The sequence below is a fragment of the Miscanthus floridulus genome, chromosome 1 (genome assembly GCF_019320115.1).
Source record: "Miscanthus floridulus cultivar M001 chromosome 1, ASM1932011v1, whole genome shotgun sequence".
NCBI lineage: Eukaryota > Viridiplantae > Streptophyta > Magnoliopsida > Poales > Poaceae > Miscanthus > Miscanthus floridulus.
In genome coordinates, this window is record NC_089580.1 from 182035618 (window position 1) to 182052000 (window position 16383).

A 16383-nucleotide genomic window follows, 5' to 3' on the forward strand; every position below is an offset into this window, starting at 1 on the left:
ACCCATCTCCAGTCCATCTCTCCGCGCCTCCTCCAAGGCTCCAATCCTCTCTTTTCCATCCACGCCGCTACGCCCCCCGATCCAACCCTAACCGCCTCCGCCTCCTCGCCGGCGCGTCTACCCCGCCTCCACTCCCCGGCTAGTGCCTCTCATCGGCGGCTCTCCGGTGCGTGCCCCTCGCCCTTCTTCTAATCTTTACACGCCTTCTACCACTTCTTGCGCGTTAATTTAACCATCCGCTCTCTGTCTCTTCGCCTTAGGGCTTCACGCTGGTCCGGGGTGCGGCTCCTGCGATTCGCGCGCAATGGAGCAAGATCACAGCGCAGCGGTCGGCAGCGCGGACTCTGGTGCCGCGGCTTTTGATTTTGCGACTGGCAATCCACCTAGCTCGGCTGTGACCGGCGGAAGCGCCGTGGCCCCCGACAGTGGTGCTCAGGCAGCTGATGCCTCTGCCTACCAGGCCGAGCACACGGCGTTGAATGGGACGGCTGGCGATATGGCTAATTACCAAACAGGAGCTGCAGAGAACGGCGAAGCCGTCACCAACGAGATGGGCGAGCCGGTTCCTGAGCCATACTACGAGGAAGGTAAATATTGCACTTGCAGGCTCGCCTAATCTGGCATCCTACCTTCTGTTTGCTCGTAACGTGCCGCTTTCTTATGCAGCTGTGCTTTCAGCAGAAGAGGCTAGATTATGGAGTGTTGTTACTGCGAATTCCTTAGATTTTAATGCCTGGACCGCGCTTATTGACGAAACGGAGAAAGATGCTGAGGTAATGTTTGGTTAGCTGCTTACCGATACAACCATTGTTGTAACATTCTTTGTGTGTAAATGAGCCGATTTCGGCAGCAGCTTATAACTATAAGCTATTTGTCAATCTGCAATTATTTGCCCATGGCTTTGATTTGGGGCATATTGTAATGATGCATTTATTCTGTTGTACGATCAGTTGCTTCCTTGTTTTTCTCTCGGTCTCTATCCTGCTAGCAGACTATGGATCCTTGTGTTGCCTATAGTCAAATTGAAGTTTTTATGCATCTAATGCTTTAGTTTCCCCTGCTGTAGTCTTGAGTGACCTTCGCTATTTTGTGTTTCGAATAAAGTATACTTAATTCGAATTCAATCTGATTAACCAGTCATAAAAATCAGACCTATTTGATTTGATGACAATCTTTGTGCTAAGTCCTAATGCATGCTTTTGTATTTTCTCGTCCAGAACAATATTTTGAAGATACGGAAAGTGTATGATTCGTTTCTTGCGGAATTCCCTCTTTGCTTTGGGTATTGGAAGAAATATGCTGATCATGAAGCGAGACTTGATGGCGTTAGTAAAGTTATAGAGGTGTATGAACGAGCAGTTCTTGCAGTTACTTATTCAGTGGACATTTGGTATAACTATTGTCAGTTCGCAATTTCAACATATGATGACCCAGATATCATCCGAAGGTAGCTATCCATACACAATATGCCTGTTCCAATGAAGCTTCTGTACCTAGGGTTTCTGTCTTCTGATTACTTGAAATGACTGGGCATTTGAATTCTATATTATCATACATAAATTCTTGACTAAGTTCTTAAGAATTGTCATAGCTCACTTCTGCACTTTGTGTGGGAGCATAGTCTATCTGAAAATGGATATGTAAAATTTTTTCTATGTTATTAGAGTGATTGTATGCCTCTGAATTTCAACAGGCCAATGGTTAATACCATACCTACCTTTAGGGGCTAAGCATAATGTATTTATTTGGCCTTTTGTGAACTCAGTCTTGATGTAGTCATTTCTTTTGAGCCTATGTCAGTTCACACTTCATACATTAGCTTTTATATGACATATTAACATGCTTATTTGATCAAAGATGCTTTAAACTCTACATATATGTGGCCATATAAGTAAAGTAGAAATATGCCTATCATGAATAATGTCGTCCTCCTTGGATGTAAATAGCTACCGCCTTTGCATCTGCCAGGCATCATCCATTGCATGTTCTGTTATTTTGTCTCTTGTTTTGTTGTGAATCAGTAACTCTGCTCAACCTTTGGAGTAACTTTCTCTGCCTCGTGGTTTCTTACAGACTGTTTGAACGTGGCTTGGCATACGTTGGAACAGATTATCGTTCCAATATTTTGTGGGATGAGTATATTAAGTATGAAGAGTCACTGGAGGCTTGGAGTCATCTAGCTGTTATATATACAAGAGTATTGGAGCATCCCATCCAGCAGCTTGATCGGTATTTTAACTGGTAAGTTTTTTCACATATTTCTGTGTGTTTATATTCAAATTTTCGAACTTTAGCTTTCTTTTGTGTGTTAATATGAATGTTATCTATCTTTTGTTTATCTGCGCTAATTGATAGCTTTGTTGTCTGATGAGTTGATTAATAAACATATCATTGACGACAGTTATGTCTGCCATGTGTGAACTGAAGTAATGCATGTGCATCACTATACCATTTTGGCTTTTGTGGTACTAATCATTATTTTTACGCAGCCTCAAGGAATTGGCTTCGAAGCACAGTTTTTCAGAAATACTTACCGCAGAAGAAGCTTCGGTGTATGTTGTCACGTCTGAGACCAGTGCTCAAGCGCCTGATGGTGAGGCACATCCTGATGATGTCGATAAGTCTGGTCAACCAGAAATTTCATCTTCAACAGACGCAGAGAACCTTGCAAAGTATGTCTCCATGAGGGAAGAGATGTACAAGAAGGCTAAAGAGTATGAATCTAAGATCATTGGTTTTGAGCTAGCTATTAGAAGGCCATATTTTCACGTCAAGCCTCTTGACAATCCAGAGCTTGAAAATTGGCATAACTACCTTGACTTTATCGAGAAGGAAGAAGACATTAATAAGGTATGCTTTTACAATTCTAGAAACCCTTTGTCCTTTTTATTTAGTAGATTTTATGGAACGCTTGGAATCTTATAACTTACAATCCAGTCTTATTGGCTCCACTATATCCTTTAACGGCTAGTATTTGGACGAAGCTTCCTTTGTAATGGGATATTGAACTGAGGATAGAGCGTGGACATAATGTTTGGTTTCGATGAGGCTAAGTACTCCAAACTTTCATTTGGCAGTGGTCGTTCTGGGTTCATGATATATGGTACAAAATACCAGTTTTGAATTTTTAATCTCATATATGCAGGTATTTGCTTAATGCTCACCTTCTTAACCATCTATCTATCGAGCAGGATGGTCCCTCCTTTCTTATGGAGGGGCCTCCGTAATCAGCTAATGGAGTAATCTGTGTGAACTTCTCTTTTTTTTTGTCAATACCATATCCTTACTATCATTATTTACCCCCTTTACTTCCTCTCATACACAAGACTTCTGATGTTATGCTAAACTGTTTTCAGGTTATCAAATTGTATGAAAGGTGTGTAATTGCATGTGCTAATTATTCAGAATTCTGGATCCGCTATGTGCAATGTATGGAGGATAAAGGGAGTCTAGATCTAGCAAACAATGCCCTGGCTCGTGCTACTCATGTGTTTGTGAAGGTATTATTTCATAACTAGTATGACAATGTGCTTCTCCCACTAAAAGTGTAGGGTGTATTAGGATTCAGAAAAGCAACACTGTAAATTTCGGTCATCAATTAGTAAAAACATATGTATGTTCAGTGCACACAATAGATTTAGTTCACATGTCTTTTAGTAATAAATTATTTTTTTAGTAATCGATTATGTAAGAGAAATTAATGATCAAAGAATACCTTGAAGGACTTCCTCAAATCCTGTTACACCTTGGGAAAAGAAATTTAGGGAATACATGATGACACTTTATGTTTTTACCTTGTACTTGTAGCATTCCATTTCCTCTTATCTTGCATGTTCCATATACTCCTGTATGCATATGTACTATCAGCTAGGTTTCAATGCGGATCTAACCAAAATTCTGTCTCTCATATTCACGGTTGTATTTTTCGCTGTGGCATGTCATCTTAGATGAGTGTTTCTTCTATTCCAGATTCCATATTGCCATTAAGGAACGCCAGCAAAAAGAACAAAATGGAAACGCAATACATTAAATTTACGTAGTTTGTAGGATTTCTAATGTATATATACTCTATGGAATTTTTCTGTTGGTGTTCTGATTTGGGATTGGATTTCCAAAACTTTAGATTGGACACTGATACTTTGAAAAGCATTAAAACTTGAAACTGTACTGTCATGGTCAATTTTGGTTTATGAGATCTGAAATAAAGCTTCCTGAAATTCCATGAGCTAAATGAGAATATATTGCTAATATCTACACACCGGTTTCACAGAAGCAGCCGGAGATCCATCTGTTTAGTGCGAGGTTTAAGGAGCTTAATGGGGATATTTCTGGAGCACGTGCAGAATATCAGCATCTTTACTCAGATTTATGTCCTGGCTTTCTAGAGGCCATTGTGAAGCATTCTAATATGGAACACCGCCTGGTATGACTTTGTACTAACAACTATCATGTTTCTTTTTCATTTTTAATGTGCAAGAGTTTGTTTAAGCTGTCTATGTTTGTAGGGAGAGAAAGAATTATCCTGCACAGTTTATGAAAAGGCCATCGCTGCTGAGAAGGGAAAGGAACAGAGCCAGCTCTTGCCAACGTTGCTTATTCAGTACTCCCGTTTCTTATTTTTGGTAATTTTTTTTATCACAATATATCTTATTAGTATTATTAATATTATTAATGAAAACCCCATCATTCACATGCTTGTCTAAATTATTATACAAAAATACGCCTTTCTGTAAGTTTTTCAGACGATCAAAACTTATGATAAGATGATTTCATCTACTGTACATCTTACGATAGCTTTCTGAAGCACTCCAGTTTTGTTTGAATCTAGCCATCTAGGAGATGTCCTTTATTTTTTCTTTTTTTTTGTTTGACCAATAGTTGATTGAGTTAAACAACACCCATATTAGTGAATTTAATGTGTTCTTTGAAATGTGTAGGCCGTCCGAGACTTGGAGAAGGCAAGGGAGATATTAAATGTGCTGCATGAGCAGTTAAATGTAACAAAGCCAGTGCTTGAGGTTAAAACTTTTACGACATATACAAAATTATTTCAATTTCTTTTCTTTGTTGCCCTTAATTTAACTAATGTTACATTTATTTTACAGGCTGTCATCCATCTAGAGTCGATTTTTCCATGCGAAAAGCGTATTGAATTTTTAGGCTCACTTGTGGAGAAGTTTGTTACACCTGAATCATCTCAGGGAGAGGTGGCAAGTCTAGTTGACAAAGAAGAAATATCTTCCATATTTTTAGAGGTAAAATATGGGTTGGTTTTGGGAACATAAAGTAGATTGTAATACCATTTGATGATTTGATTGCTATTAAGGATAAATGTTAATTGTAATCATTTGGGAACTTGAAGTATTAACTATTAAGTGATCATTTTGGAACATGAAATATGCATCTGCCTTTAATCTTGGACCATCATATATACTAAATCCGTCCCAAATTATAAGACGTTTTGGCTTTTCTAGATACATTGCTTTTATCATGTATCTAGACATAGTGTATATCTATGTGCATAGCAAATACAACGTATCTAGAAAAGTCAAAATGTCTTATAATTTGGAATGGAGGGAGTAACTGTTAAGTATGATTTAATTGCTGGGCTTTGGGAACATGAAGGAGATTGTAATACTGTTAGGAAATTTCAATTTCGAACCAAGTTCAGCATTTTTTATTTTGTTTAGGTAATGCAATAGAAGTTGTATATAGATGTGGAACTCTCCTTAAAGTCAAAGACAATTAATCCCGATGATCTCTGTATGCACAGTTATTAAATATAGTAATCTTCTAATGTTAGTTCTATGTAAGATAGACTTCTGTTTGGGGTTTCTGACCTAAAGTCAAAGTTTTTGCTATTTTATTTTTGGCCTCACCAGCTTGATAGATTATTGATTCATTTCTGATTTGTCTGTAGTTTTTGGATCTCTTTGGGGATGCAAAGTCAATCAAGAAGGCTTTAACTCGGCATACAACTCTTTTTTCATGTAAGAGAAGCATTCTGCCATCAAAGAAACGGAAAGGAGATGATGCTGTTGTGTCAGACAGGGACAAATTTGCTAAAACTGGGGCTACACAGTCAGCCACGGGAACTGATCCAAATGCTTCCAATCCTCCTGTTTGGCCTGCAACTTCTGAAGCATCTGGGCAACAATGGGGAGCTTCTTATGCACAGCAGGTCACATTTTCATTTAAATCTGCATGTTTTAGTTCTATGATTTTCTTTGCTGCACTGATCAATATAAGATACATTTTGGAAAAGAAAAGTGACATTGCTGATTGTATTTCTAATTCCTCCCCAACAGTGGACAGAAGTTTGGTGGTTATTTTTCTCAATGCCTCTTGTCATTCTTCGTGAACTTGTAGCTATCGTGCACGTTCACTAAGCTATTGCAATGTTGAAACATGTTGATTCTGGAACCCTTTTTGCGAGTTGTTTTTTTATTCCTATGATTCTTTCAAAACTTAGGATTGAATCATTATATCCACAGAGCTTTTGATTTTTAGAAATAGTCACTCTTATTATTTGTTTGGCTATAAATTTGTGCTATAGTGCTTTGACTGTATATTTTTGTGTATGACTTCAACTTTTTGCATTGTAGGCTACGTATCCTGCATATGGAACTTATGACTACAGCCATCAAATGCCTCAGCCTGCTCCTCAAGCAGCTGCCTATGGTGCATATCCTCCATCATACTCTGCTCAGGTATTGTGTTTGTTTTCTGCCTAAATTTACAGAATGCTTCTCAATTATAGCACATTAAGGTATCTTCCTAAATTTTGTTGCAAATGAATGCTGTCATGCACTCTTCCCCCCATCCAGATTATCCACTTGTATTCAGTTTTGAAATTAGGAAAATAACATTAGGGTATCAATTTGAGTTTAAAAGGGTTGGGTCACGACAGAGTTAAGCTACCAACATTTGTGTTTTGGGTTGTAACTGTTTGGTCTTTAGTTCTCTGTTTCAAGAATTTCCTTAAGTTCATAGCTTGCTCTATTCTGGTGTGGACTAGTTCTGAAGCAATCTTTACCCAAACATGGCACTGTTAGATAGTTGCATGTGATCTGTTTAACTAAGCAGGTGATAACATTAAGTCTATTGACAACAACTGTTTTTTCTAGCACGACTCCTATTGTTCAGGTGACTGAACGAGAATCCACTCAGTTGACTGTGTGAACATGTGTTTGGTATGGGTTAGAGGGGCAGTGGGGTTGCCAAGGTTCTTTGACCTCCGTTGATCAAGCTTGTGCACAGGGAGCAGTTCCGGCAGGGGTGTGCACTAGGACGACACCGGAATTGGGATAGGTGATGGATTTCAGGGTGGGGGAGAAAAAAAATGGAACCGCTGGAGGGCGCCAGGAGAGCCGCTGTAGATATGGATATTGGGTGGGGGTGGGCCGAGCAGCTGAAAACAACGCATGAGGGAAACACCGTCACAAATGGATGGGCCATTGGTTTAGTGGTTTGGCATCAGATGTTTGATATATGATGACTGGAAACTGCATAGTTTTCAGTCAGCATGGTATTAGCATTGCCTATTTAACCACATCATATTTTTTTTATACTAGTATACAGTCGGTGTAACCACTGGCAGATATGAACCAACTGTGTTACATGCGCATTGGTCTTGAGAGAGTATCATGCTCGCTAATAGCATTTAGCGGTCAGGTTTTACTGGAGCTACTTGATATACCTAATTGTCCAGTAATCTTTTTTCTATCTTGGTCACCATAGAAGGGCGGGCCTGGTGCAAGCGGTAGAGTCTTACCGCCTGTGACTGGAAGGTCCCGGGTTCGAGTCGCGGTCTCCTCGCATTGCACAGGCGAGGGTAAGGCTTGCCACTGACACCCTTCCCCAGACCTAGCACAGAGCGGGAGCTCTTTGCACTGGGTACGCCCTTTGGTCACCATAGTAGCTTTGAAATTGTTGAAGGATTCTGTCTGATGCAAACTGTTGTGCATACTGTAGACCTATACACAACAAAGCTACGCACAACCTACAGCAATTCCAGCAGCTCCAGTGCCAGCAGTGGTACCAGCAGCTACACCGGCATCAGCTTACCCTCAGCAGCCTGCGGCAGCTCCTCAACCTTATTATGGCACAACCTACTACTGATCAGTAATCTTGGATGGCAATCCGGCGAGCCTGTTAATCTGCCTTTTGGCATGTGTGGTTCTGCAGTCTAATCAGCAGGCTTGTCAATACGAGAGGTCAAAGGCATCGCAAGACCCTCTGTACTGCCATTGTTTAGCTCCCCTTTAGACAGGATGCTATCGACGAGATGATCACTTGAGAACAAATTTGAGATTTGTGTAGTCAGCATTTTTGTTGCTAGCATCTGTCGCTAGGAATTGCCATTGTTTTCTTGCAATAGCGTAATTTTTAATGTAGACGGGATAGCAGTGTTAACCATGCATATGAACATATAATCGATATTATTCACTGTTCATGCCCGCTTTCGGAGTGCGAAATTTTGTTTCCACCACTGGTGATAGCGGAATTCCTGTCAAGCATGCTTACTGGTGAAGCCCTCCGAACAAATTGTCAGCTAATGTCTCGAGATCTCCAACTACACAGTTTACTGATTTATACTCTCAAAAGAACTCCAAGAGTCACTCTAAGTCAAATTTCTCAAAAGAACTCCAAAGAGTCACTCTAAGTCAAACTATCTTGAGTTTGACTAATTTGGAAGGGAGATTTAGTAACTTTTTTTTTTTTGAAACTGAGGTTTAGTAACTTTATATTGAAGAGTTATAATATAAGTATATAACACCAAATAAGTATATTCTGAAAATGTGACTTTGACTAATTTGGAAGGGAGATTCAGTAGCTTTATAAGGAAGAGTAACAATATATATAACACCAAATAAGCATATTCTGAAAATGTATTTTATGGCGTACCTATTGATACTAGTATGATGTCATAAATATTGGTGCATTTTTTAAATAGATTTTATCAAATTTAAAATAATTTGACTTAGGATGAGTCTAGAAATTGATTTATTATAGCACAGATAGTGTACTGTCATAATTCATAAACTGGCCGCTATGCCTGTATGGCAGTGCATACGCACTCTCGAGCCCCGCGGGTTTGCTACACGTAGGAGTCTTAGCGATCGCGATACGAGAATATTCAGGCAAGCGTTCGGCATTTGACGCAGCGATGTGAGGATATTCAGGCAGGTGCCCGGACTTCGACGCAGCCACCACGGTGGACACGAGACCGAATATGTGTCCAACGCAGGCGGATAAGCCGCGCTCGGTCGAACGCACCGAAACATGCGATGCGACAGCGCCACAAGCCCACAAGCCCACAAGCCGAAATCGCGTCGTCGTTTGCATCGCCGCCGCGGTCTCCACGCCCAAAGCGCGCCGTCGCCTCGTGGCCTTGTGGACAGTTTCCTCGGATTGCAACGGGCAGCGGCCGCATGCGTGGCGTGCGCCATCTCGTCTCGTTTGCCACGGCCCACGGCGCCTCGTCTTTGCCGGCTCCGCGTGTCCATGCGGATTTGCCTATATATCTACCCCTCTAGCCCCCGATATCCTCGTCGCACGGTCGGCGGCCCATCGTCTAGCACGCACACTTGGGCTGTCTCTCTGTCCAGGCCAGTGAGATCTATCGATGCACCTGTGCTGTGAATGACCTGCTCAGCTCAGCTCTTGCACTAGGCACGTAAGCTTTCCTGTCGATATCTTGGGAGAAACGGAGCCCTGCAAAAAATTTCTTCATTCAGTCACCCATCTCGCGCGTTAGATCTCTGAGTTGTCACTGTGTAAACATAGATATCGACAGGAAACCGCACGATAACCGATGGCCGAGATCGACACTACGCCACTAGAATCCGTGAAGGCAGCAGTGGATCTCTTCGACCGGGGAAGCGAACAGAGCAGGCTTAGTCCACACGGGAATGTGCGTCACTAGCTGTAATTGCACTCGCTATTTCCATTTCGCTTCGTTCTAACGCTGACATAAATCAATCACACACATGCTTGTTGGTACTAAAACGCCTATGCAGGAGGAAGATCAGATTGCCATCTTAACCAAGGAGCTCGCGACCTGCAAGCTGCAGCTGGAATTGAGAGAGAACCAGCACAAGCAAGCCACGATGCAGGTCGAGGCTCTCCAGAAGGCCGTGCAGGGGCTCTCGGAGCAGTACAAGAAAGACTGCATGGACGCGCACCTCCGCATCGCCCAGCTGGAGGCGGAGAACATCAGCATCATGAGCCGGCAGTCGGAGACGGACGGCGAGTGCGAGGCCCTGAGGGGCGAGCTGGCCGCCGTGAGGGCCGACCTCGACGCCGCCAGGGAGTCGGTCGCCTTCGTGCTGCGAGAGGTGGAGGCCATGGAGACGAGGGCCATCCTGGAGAGGGAGGGCACCAAGGACGCCCTGGCGCGGATACTGCAGCTCAACGAGACGGTCCTGTCGTCCGCCGTCGCGGCGATCAGGGCGGAGGAGGAGAGGTCCGTCTTCTTTCAGGAGTCCACGCTCCAGTTGCTTGACTCTGACAGGAATCTGGAGGTGATCAGGAGGCAGATTGAGATGATGGAGCGCATGGAGATGGAGCTGCTGGCGAAGACGGTGGAAGTCGAGTACCTGCGGGCGGAGCTGAAGCAGGCCAAGGAGATTTACGTGTCGCCACCACGAGATTCTGATGCAACGACGGTGCTCAGTGCTGCCGGTTGCAGCAACTTGGATGGTCATGATCAGGTTCAGGGACGTGAACAAACAGCAGTGGAAGATACTGAAGCGGAGCTGGAATTCACGTTTCAGCACTCACCAGGATTATCCTTTGTCTCTGATGAGATCTTCAGACAGGATTCTCATGCCGTTCCATCTGGTGGCAGCCAGATGGAATTTGGTATATCCGAGGATTTAGCTGAGAATCAGAATAAACAAGGAGCAGCAGTGATGGTTGGGGACACGACAGTGGCTGAAGGGAACTCCGATGCTCAAGAAACAAGATGCCTTGTTGCTAAAATCTCTGGAGAAGATAACTATGCCAATCAACCACGTGTCAAATTCAAATGTACCGAAGCTGACAGCAATCAGGAACCAGCTGAGCCGGATGGCGCACTTCCAGACTTTACGACGTGCCAAGCGAATGATGTCATTGTGCAAGATCACGTGGATACGAAGGCTGACGCCAGCTTTGTCCTCGAGAGTTCCAGGGACGATTTCCAGAGCGTGCACTCTGATGCCAAGGACGTCATCAGCATCGCCGAGGCTGACGACGTCGCGAGCGCAGCGAACCAAGAACCACGAGCAGAGCCGGCCGCAGCTCCGACCTCCACGCCGCGAGAAGGCAGCTCAGATACCTGCGCCTTCGCCACGGAGATCGTCTCCAAAGACGAGGACGAGTTCTACACGAAGGAGCTGGAGCCCGAGCCTGGGCAGGGGACCAGGCAGCTGGACGGGTACGTGCTCGTGTCGACGGGCGGCGACGCCGGCGCTGGCGCCGACGTCGCGGTCAAGGACAAGCAGCTGGACGAGGCGCGCACGGAGATCAGCGACCTGCGGTTCAGCCTGGAGGAGGCCGTACGGCGGGCGGAGCTGGCCGAGGAGGCCAAGGCGGCGCTGGAGCGGGAGCTGCGGGAGGAGATCAGGAGGAAGCACACCCCGTCGCGTCGGCGCGCGACGTCGGACTCGGAGGACGGCTGGCGCCCGGCGGCGGCGCGCGAGGGGGCTCGTCCGACTACGCCCGCGCGGCCGCGGCCGACGTCGTCTAGTACGTCAGGGACGCCGTCCAGGGCACTGAGGAGTGCCCGGCCGGGAGGAGAGGACATGCCGCCGCCGCGCTGCTTGACGCTGGGAAAGGTGCTGAACATGAAGTACAAGTGAATGTTCCGTTTCAGTGTTGCCGCTGCAGAAAGCCTGGACTCGTATCGAAGGATTGAGGCCTGCATTAGTTTGAGGTTACGAATCAGTATTCGGTACTATAATATTTTTGTTTGTATTTGATAATTATTGTCTAATCATGGTCTAACTAGACTCAAAAGATTTGTCTCGTAATTTACAATCAAACTATGTAATTAGTTATTTTTTTATCTACATTTAATACTTCATGCATGTGTCCAAAGATTTGATATGATATAGAGAGAGTGAAAAAACTTAAGATCTAAACTGATATCTTTGCTCAATATTAGAATTAAAAAGCCTATCGCCTTTCCAACAAGTGTAAGTGCTATATCTTCAAATGCTACGTACAAAGTAGTACTGTATTTTTTTTTTAAAGGGAGCTACTTTATTTCTCAAATTATAAGGAGCGGGGCCTGTCTGGAACTAAATAATTGGCTATTAATCGAAGTGAGGTGAATGTATTACAGGATATTCAATCATTAATAGAGCGATCCAATTAATTAATTCACACTAATCTCACGCTGAGACAGTGTCCAATTTGCCATCATGGGCCGTTGGTGATGTTGCGTTAACTATATTTAAACCCTCATGGCTTCTTAAGGGGTTTTGGCTCTGCCTTCTCTATCGTTTCAGATGGAGCCCTACTTAATATTAGCTCCTAAAACAGTTTCGCCCTACTTAATAATACCTCTAAAACAGTTCCACGAGAGCGAGGGAAATCCGTTTTTTTATGCTAGAAGGATGAAACCACCTAAGTCTGTCTTCTTTGGCTTTTTTCTTAGGTGAAGCCGCTTGTAAAGAAGCTTTGATCGTGCAATGCCCAGCATGCGGGATTTTTTTTATTGTTGCAGTTTTGTTGTTTTTTCTCTTTATTTTTTGTAATAATTAAGTGTGTTCAGTTTGTCTTTTCTACACAAGGCATTGGTTCACTTTCTATGCAACGCCCTATGTGTCGCTCTGGTATTTTATTACGAGGGAAGCTATTTCCATTCGCGTGTCCTTAAATCCGCCTTGATCTGTTTTTTTTTCTGGAACAGTGTTTTTCTCTCATAAATTTCTCCAGATTTATCCAGATTTCTCTAAAATTTCTCCAAACGAACGGAGCCATTAAAGGACTAGGACATCGTAGCAACGAGAAAACATATTCTTAACTTTAATTTGGGTCATTGGGCACAAAGAGAAAATGACCAGATGCCTCCCGCCGTGTGGTGGCGCGAGGGAAAAAAAAGGAGAGGCTGCGTAGCATAGCACAAGGGGCACACCTGAACGTTCAACCTGGTGTTGCTGGTGACCAAGAGTTTGATGGCAGGCACATGCTTGACAAGCGTGGGTGACGATCGGTATGGTGTAGGTGCAAATTTTCCCTTAGGGACATACGCCTCCATGTATATTACGGTTGGATGTATATGGAGCATTTGCCCCTAGGAAAAAAAAACATTACCACGAAGACACATGTGGTTGTCCTGCGTTGGAAGTGCATCCAGGAGTTCAAAGCCAGACACCAGACAACGCCGGCAGGGCGTAGGTACGTGCCAGGAGAGGGTCCCTATACCAACCTCACAAACCAGTAGTTCATCCAGTTGGCATTGACACGGGTGCCAACACCGGTGTATGTGTCTGACAGACACCAGGCCCATGTCATTAGCACCAACAAGGTAGCCGTACCGAGTAGCGTAGACGGGAGATAGGAAGGCGTGATGACCCTGGTCAAACAACAGGGCACATGTACAGGAGGATTTTTTTTAACATTTTTTTAAACTAATTTTAAATCTAACACTGTTTTTTTCTTTCTAAAACTAACATTTTTGACAACACCTATTTCCCTAACGCGGCGAAACACCTGTGCCGCGCTATGCATGGTGGCGCAGCGAGGGGGATGACGTGGCGCTGACCGGGGCGCTGACCGGTGACGTGGCAGGTTCTGCCGCGCCATCGATCTTGACGCGGCAGTGCCGCGCCATCCCTCACGGCGCGGCAGTCCCAGGTAAATATCGTCCGCGAGCCGCCCTCCCTCTGTCTACCTGCCCGCCGCCGCGCCGGCCCGTCGGCCGCGGCCGCACGCCCGCTCGCCCGCCGGCAGCGTCCGCCCGCCCCGCTGGCCGCGCCACGTACGCCGACGCGCCACGCCGACTGCGCCATGAACGCCGGCGCGCCACGGCGACGACGACGCCCAGAACCATACCGCGACTCTACATCCGACGACAGTGTGCCTGCATCCAGCAGGCGAAGGTCATCGTGGCCTTAGGTGCATCTTCAAGCGAGTAAGATTGATTAAAGTCCTAATTTTATTTTAGGCGTTCATGTAATTAGGTTAATTAAGATCTTGTCTACGTATAAGTTCTAACAATTGGTATCCGAGAAGCCGCTTAGCCTAATTCTTGAACCCTAAGACCTAATTAGTGTTTGGTTAAGATCTAAATAGCCTCGGATTTGTCCGATTCAAAGTTCTTTAAGCCAAATCAGAATATAGGGTTTCGCTTAAGCACCGAGAAGGAGGGGAGTCGAATCAACTTCAACACTAAGCCCCAGCTTTTGCCCAAATCCGAACCCTAGGAATGCAAATTACCCAAATCCGGTAACAATCCCCAACCCTAAGATCAGTAAAACGCTTTTCACTTACCTTAAGAACTAAGATGGCGTTGTCAAGCTCCTTCACGAGTTCGTCGGTGGCCACAAAAGGGAGCCACACCGCCGCCCTGCTATGTGCACGCGTGGTCTTCGCCCCAAAGCGAGCAGATCACCTTGGGGCATTAAGAAGCCATGCCGCCGCCGCCCTATTCTTTGGCGCCTGCTGCGCCCACACGCGCCCGCCACGCCCGCACGCACTGGCCACGCCACGAACGTCGGCGCGCCATGGCCACCGGCCACCCGCTGTGCCTGCATGCTGGCGTGCCACCCCCTTCGGCCACCCACCGCGCCCTCCGACCATGCACGACGGCTGCCTGCCACGCCACGGATGCCTGCAGGCATAGAAGACGAGGGCAGCAGGTCCACACATAGAAGTTGTTTATTTTTCTAGTGAAGTTGTTTACTATGTCTGTTAATGTTACTTTGAATATATACATGTGCTTTCATATTATGTTCCTATTGCATAACATGTAGTTCAAATTTTGCAATGCTACGTAATGTTAATTTGAATATTGTTAATTTAAATACTCTAACCCTTTGTTTATCAATTTGTAACAGGATGGCCCCTCTCACGCAGCACCAGTTGTACCCCTTTCTTGAGGTGGAGTACGACGACCTGCACCAAGCACACTTCTTGACTGACACCGACGCAGAGGTGCCCTTGCCTCCTTTGAGGCCCTGCACGCACACTAGGACGCATCAGTGGGACGAGCGTTACGCGCCGTACATATGGTGAGCCGGCTTCCTTGAGCTTGTCCGTGTTGTCAACTACGATCTTCCACCCCTTGACCCAGCACTACTTGCTGCAGCTGTAGACAAGTGCGAGTGCCTTCATTGTATGTAAATATTCTTATAACAAATTTGAGGTAACTAATAGTCGTTCTATTCTTATAATAGGTGGAGGCCTGAGACCCACATGTTTCACCTACCTTGCGGCGAGATGACCTTGACCATGCAGGACATGAAGGCTATCTTTGGCCTTCGGTTGGGGGGACTTTCAGTGATAGGTATAGTTGATAACGATCATTGGAGGGAGCTAGTGGCTCAGTTCACTGGCTTTCTTCCACCGGACGACGAGGTTTCCAAGAAAAATAAGTGAGCAATTCAAGCATATTTAATACTTGCATTGCTTTCCTGCAACCATCGGGTCTCATTTTCTTTGGTGAATTTCAGGAAAAGTTGTGTTTCGTTGTCGTGGATCACAGAGCGCTTTGATTACTTGGACCCATAGGCTGATGATGCTCAGATCGATAGGTTTGCTAGAGTGTGGCTCTAGCACTTCCTTGGTGCTTTCCTATTCCCAGACACCTCGGGCAACACCATCAACTGGATCTTTCTTGACACACTACGTCAGCCATGGGATAACATAGCGGCATACAGCTGGGGCAACACAGTCCTAACATGGACGTATCGATAGCTATGCATTGCCTGTCGTCGCACCTCAGGGTATGCGAATCTTGGGGGTTGCTCCTACCTACTCCAGGTTTGGTGTTGGGAATGATGGCCCATTGGGAGGCCCCTTGTTACTGGTTTCCCTGTAAGTACTTTAGTTCACTATATTTTTTGAGGCAGTTACATATGATGAAATTATTAATGGCTAATTCATTATCGTGTTCAATGCAGCATTGGAATGGGCGGGATACACTGCCTACAGCTCTGTATATCTAGACACAAGCAGAGTTAGTTAGAGGGAATGCGAGGCACAAGTATAGGGAGTACACGGACTATCTCAACATCCTGACACAGCACTAGGTTATGCTCTCTTTACTATCATACATGTGTCTTATTTGATGTACACTATATCACAACCTAACTCAATTATGAAATGTTCAGGTGCATTGGTGTCCTTGGGATGCTCTGGAGCTCCAGGACTATCTAGACAAGTATCACT

General features: G+C 44.9%; 2 protein-coding genes across 3 annotated transcripts; both read left to right on the forward strand.

Annotated features, from left to right (window-relative positions):
- LOC136550392 (pre-mRNA-processing factor 39-1-like) lies at positions 1 to 8453 on the forward strand. 2 transcript variants are annotated; one of them, XM_066541959.1, is made up of 14 exons: positions 1 to 166; positions 261 to 587; positions 682 to 773; positions 1218 to 1447; positions 2074 to 2241; positions 2490 to 2850; positions 3357 to 3500; positions 4271 to 4423; positions 4506 to 4622; positions 4938 to 5018; positions 5106 to 5255; positions 5921 to 6181; positions 6606 to 6710; positions 7975 to 8453. In XM_066541959.1, the coding sequence occupies exons 2-14, from the start codon at positions 305 to 307 to the stop codon at positions 8119 to 8121; spliced, it is 2292 nt and encodes a 763-aa protein (XP_066398056.1). In that variant the 5' UTR covers positions 1 to 166; positions 261 to 304; the 3' UTR covers positions 8122 to 8453. The 2 variants fall into 2 exon arrangements, with proteins under 2 accessions (XP_066398056.1, XP_066398048.1); XM_066541951.1 differs by having other exon boundaries at positions 2 to 166; positions 667 to 773.
- Positions 8454 to 9670: 1217 nt separating this feature from the next.
- LOC136504423 (protein WEAK CHLOROPLAST MOVEMENT UNDER BLUE LIGHT-like 1) lies at positions 9671 to 11876 on the forward strand. The gene is made up of 2 exons (XM_066499352.1): positions 9671 to 9916; positions 10023 to 11876. The coding sequence occupies exons 1-2, from the start codon at positions 9818 to 9820 to the stop codon at positions 11844 to 11846; spliced, it is 1923 nt and encodes a 640-aa protein (XP_066355449.1). The 5' UTR covers positions 9671 to 9817; the 3' UTR covers positions 11847 to 11876.
- Positions 11877 to 16383: the final 4507 nt, after the last annotated feature.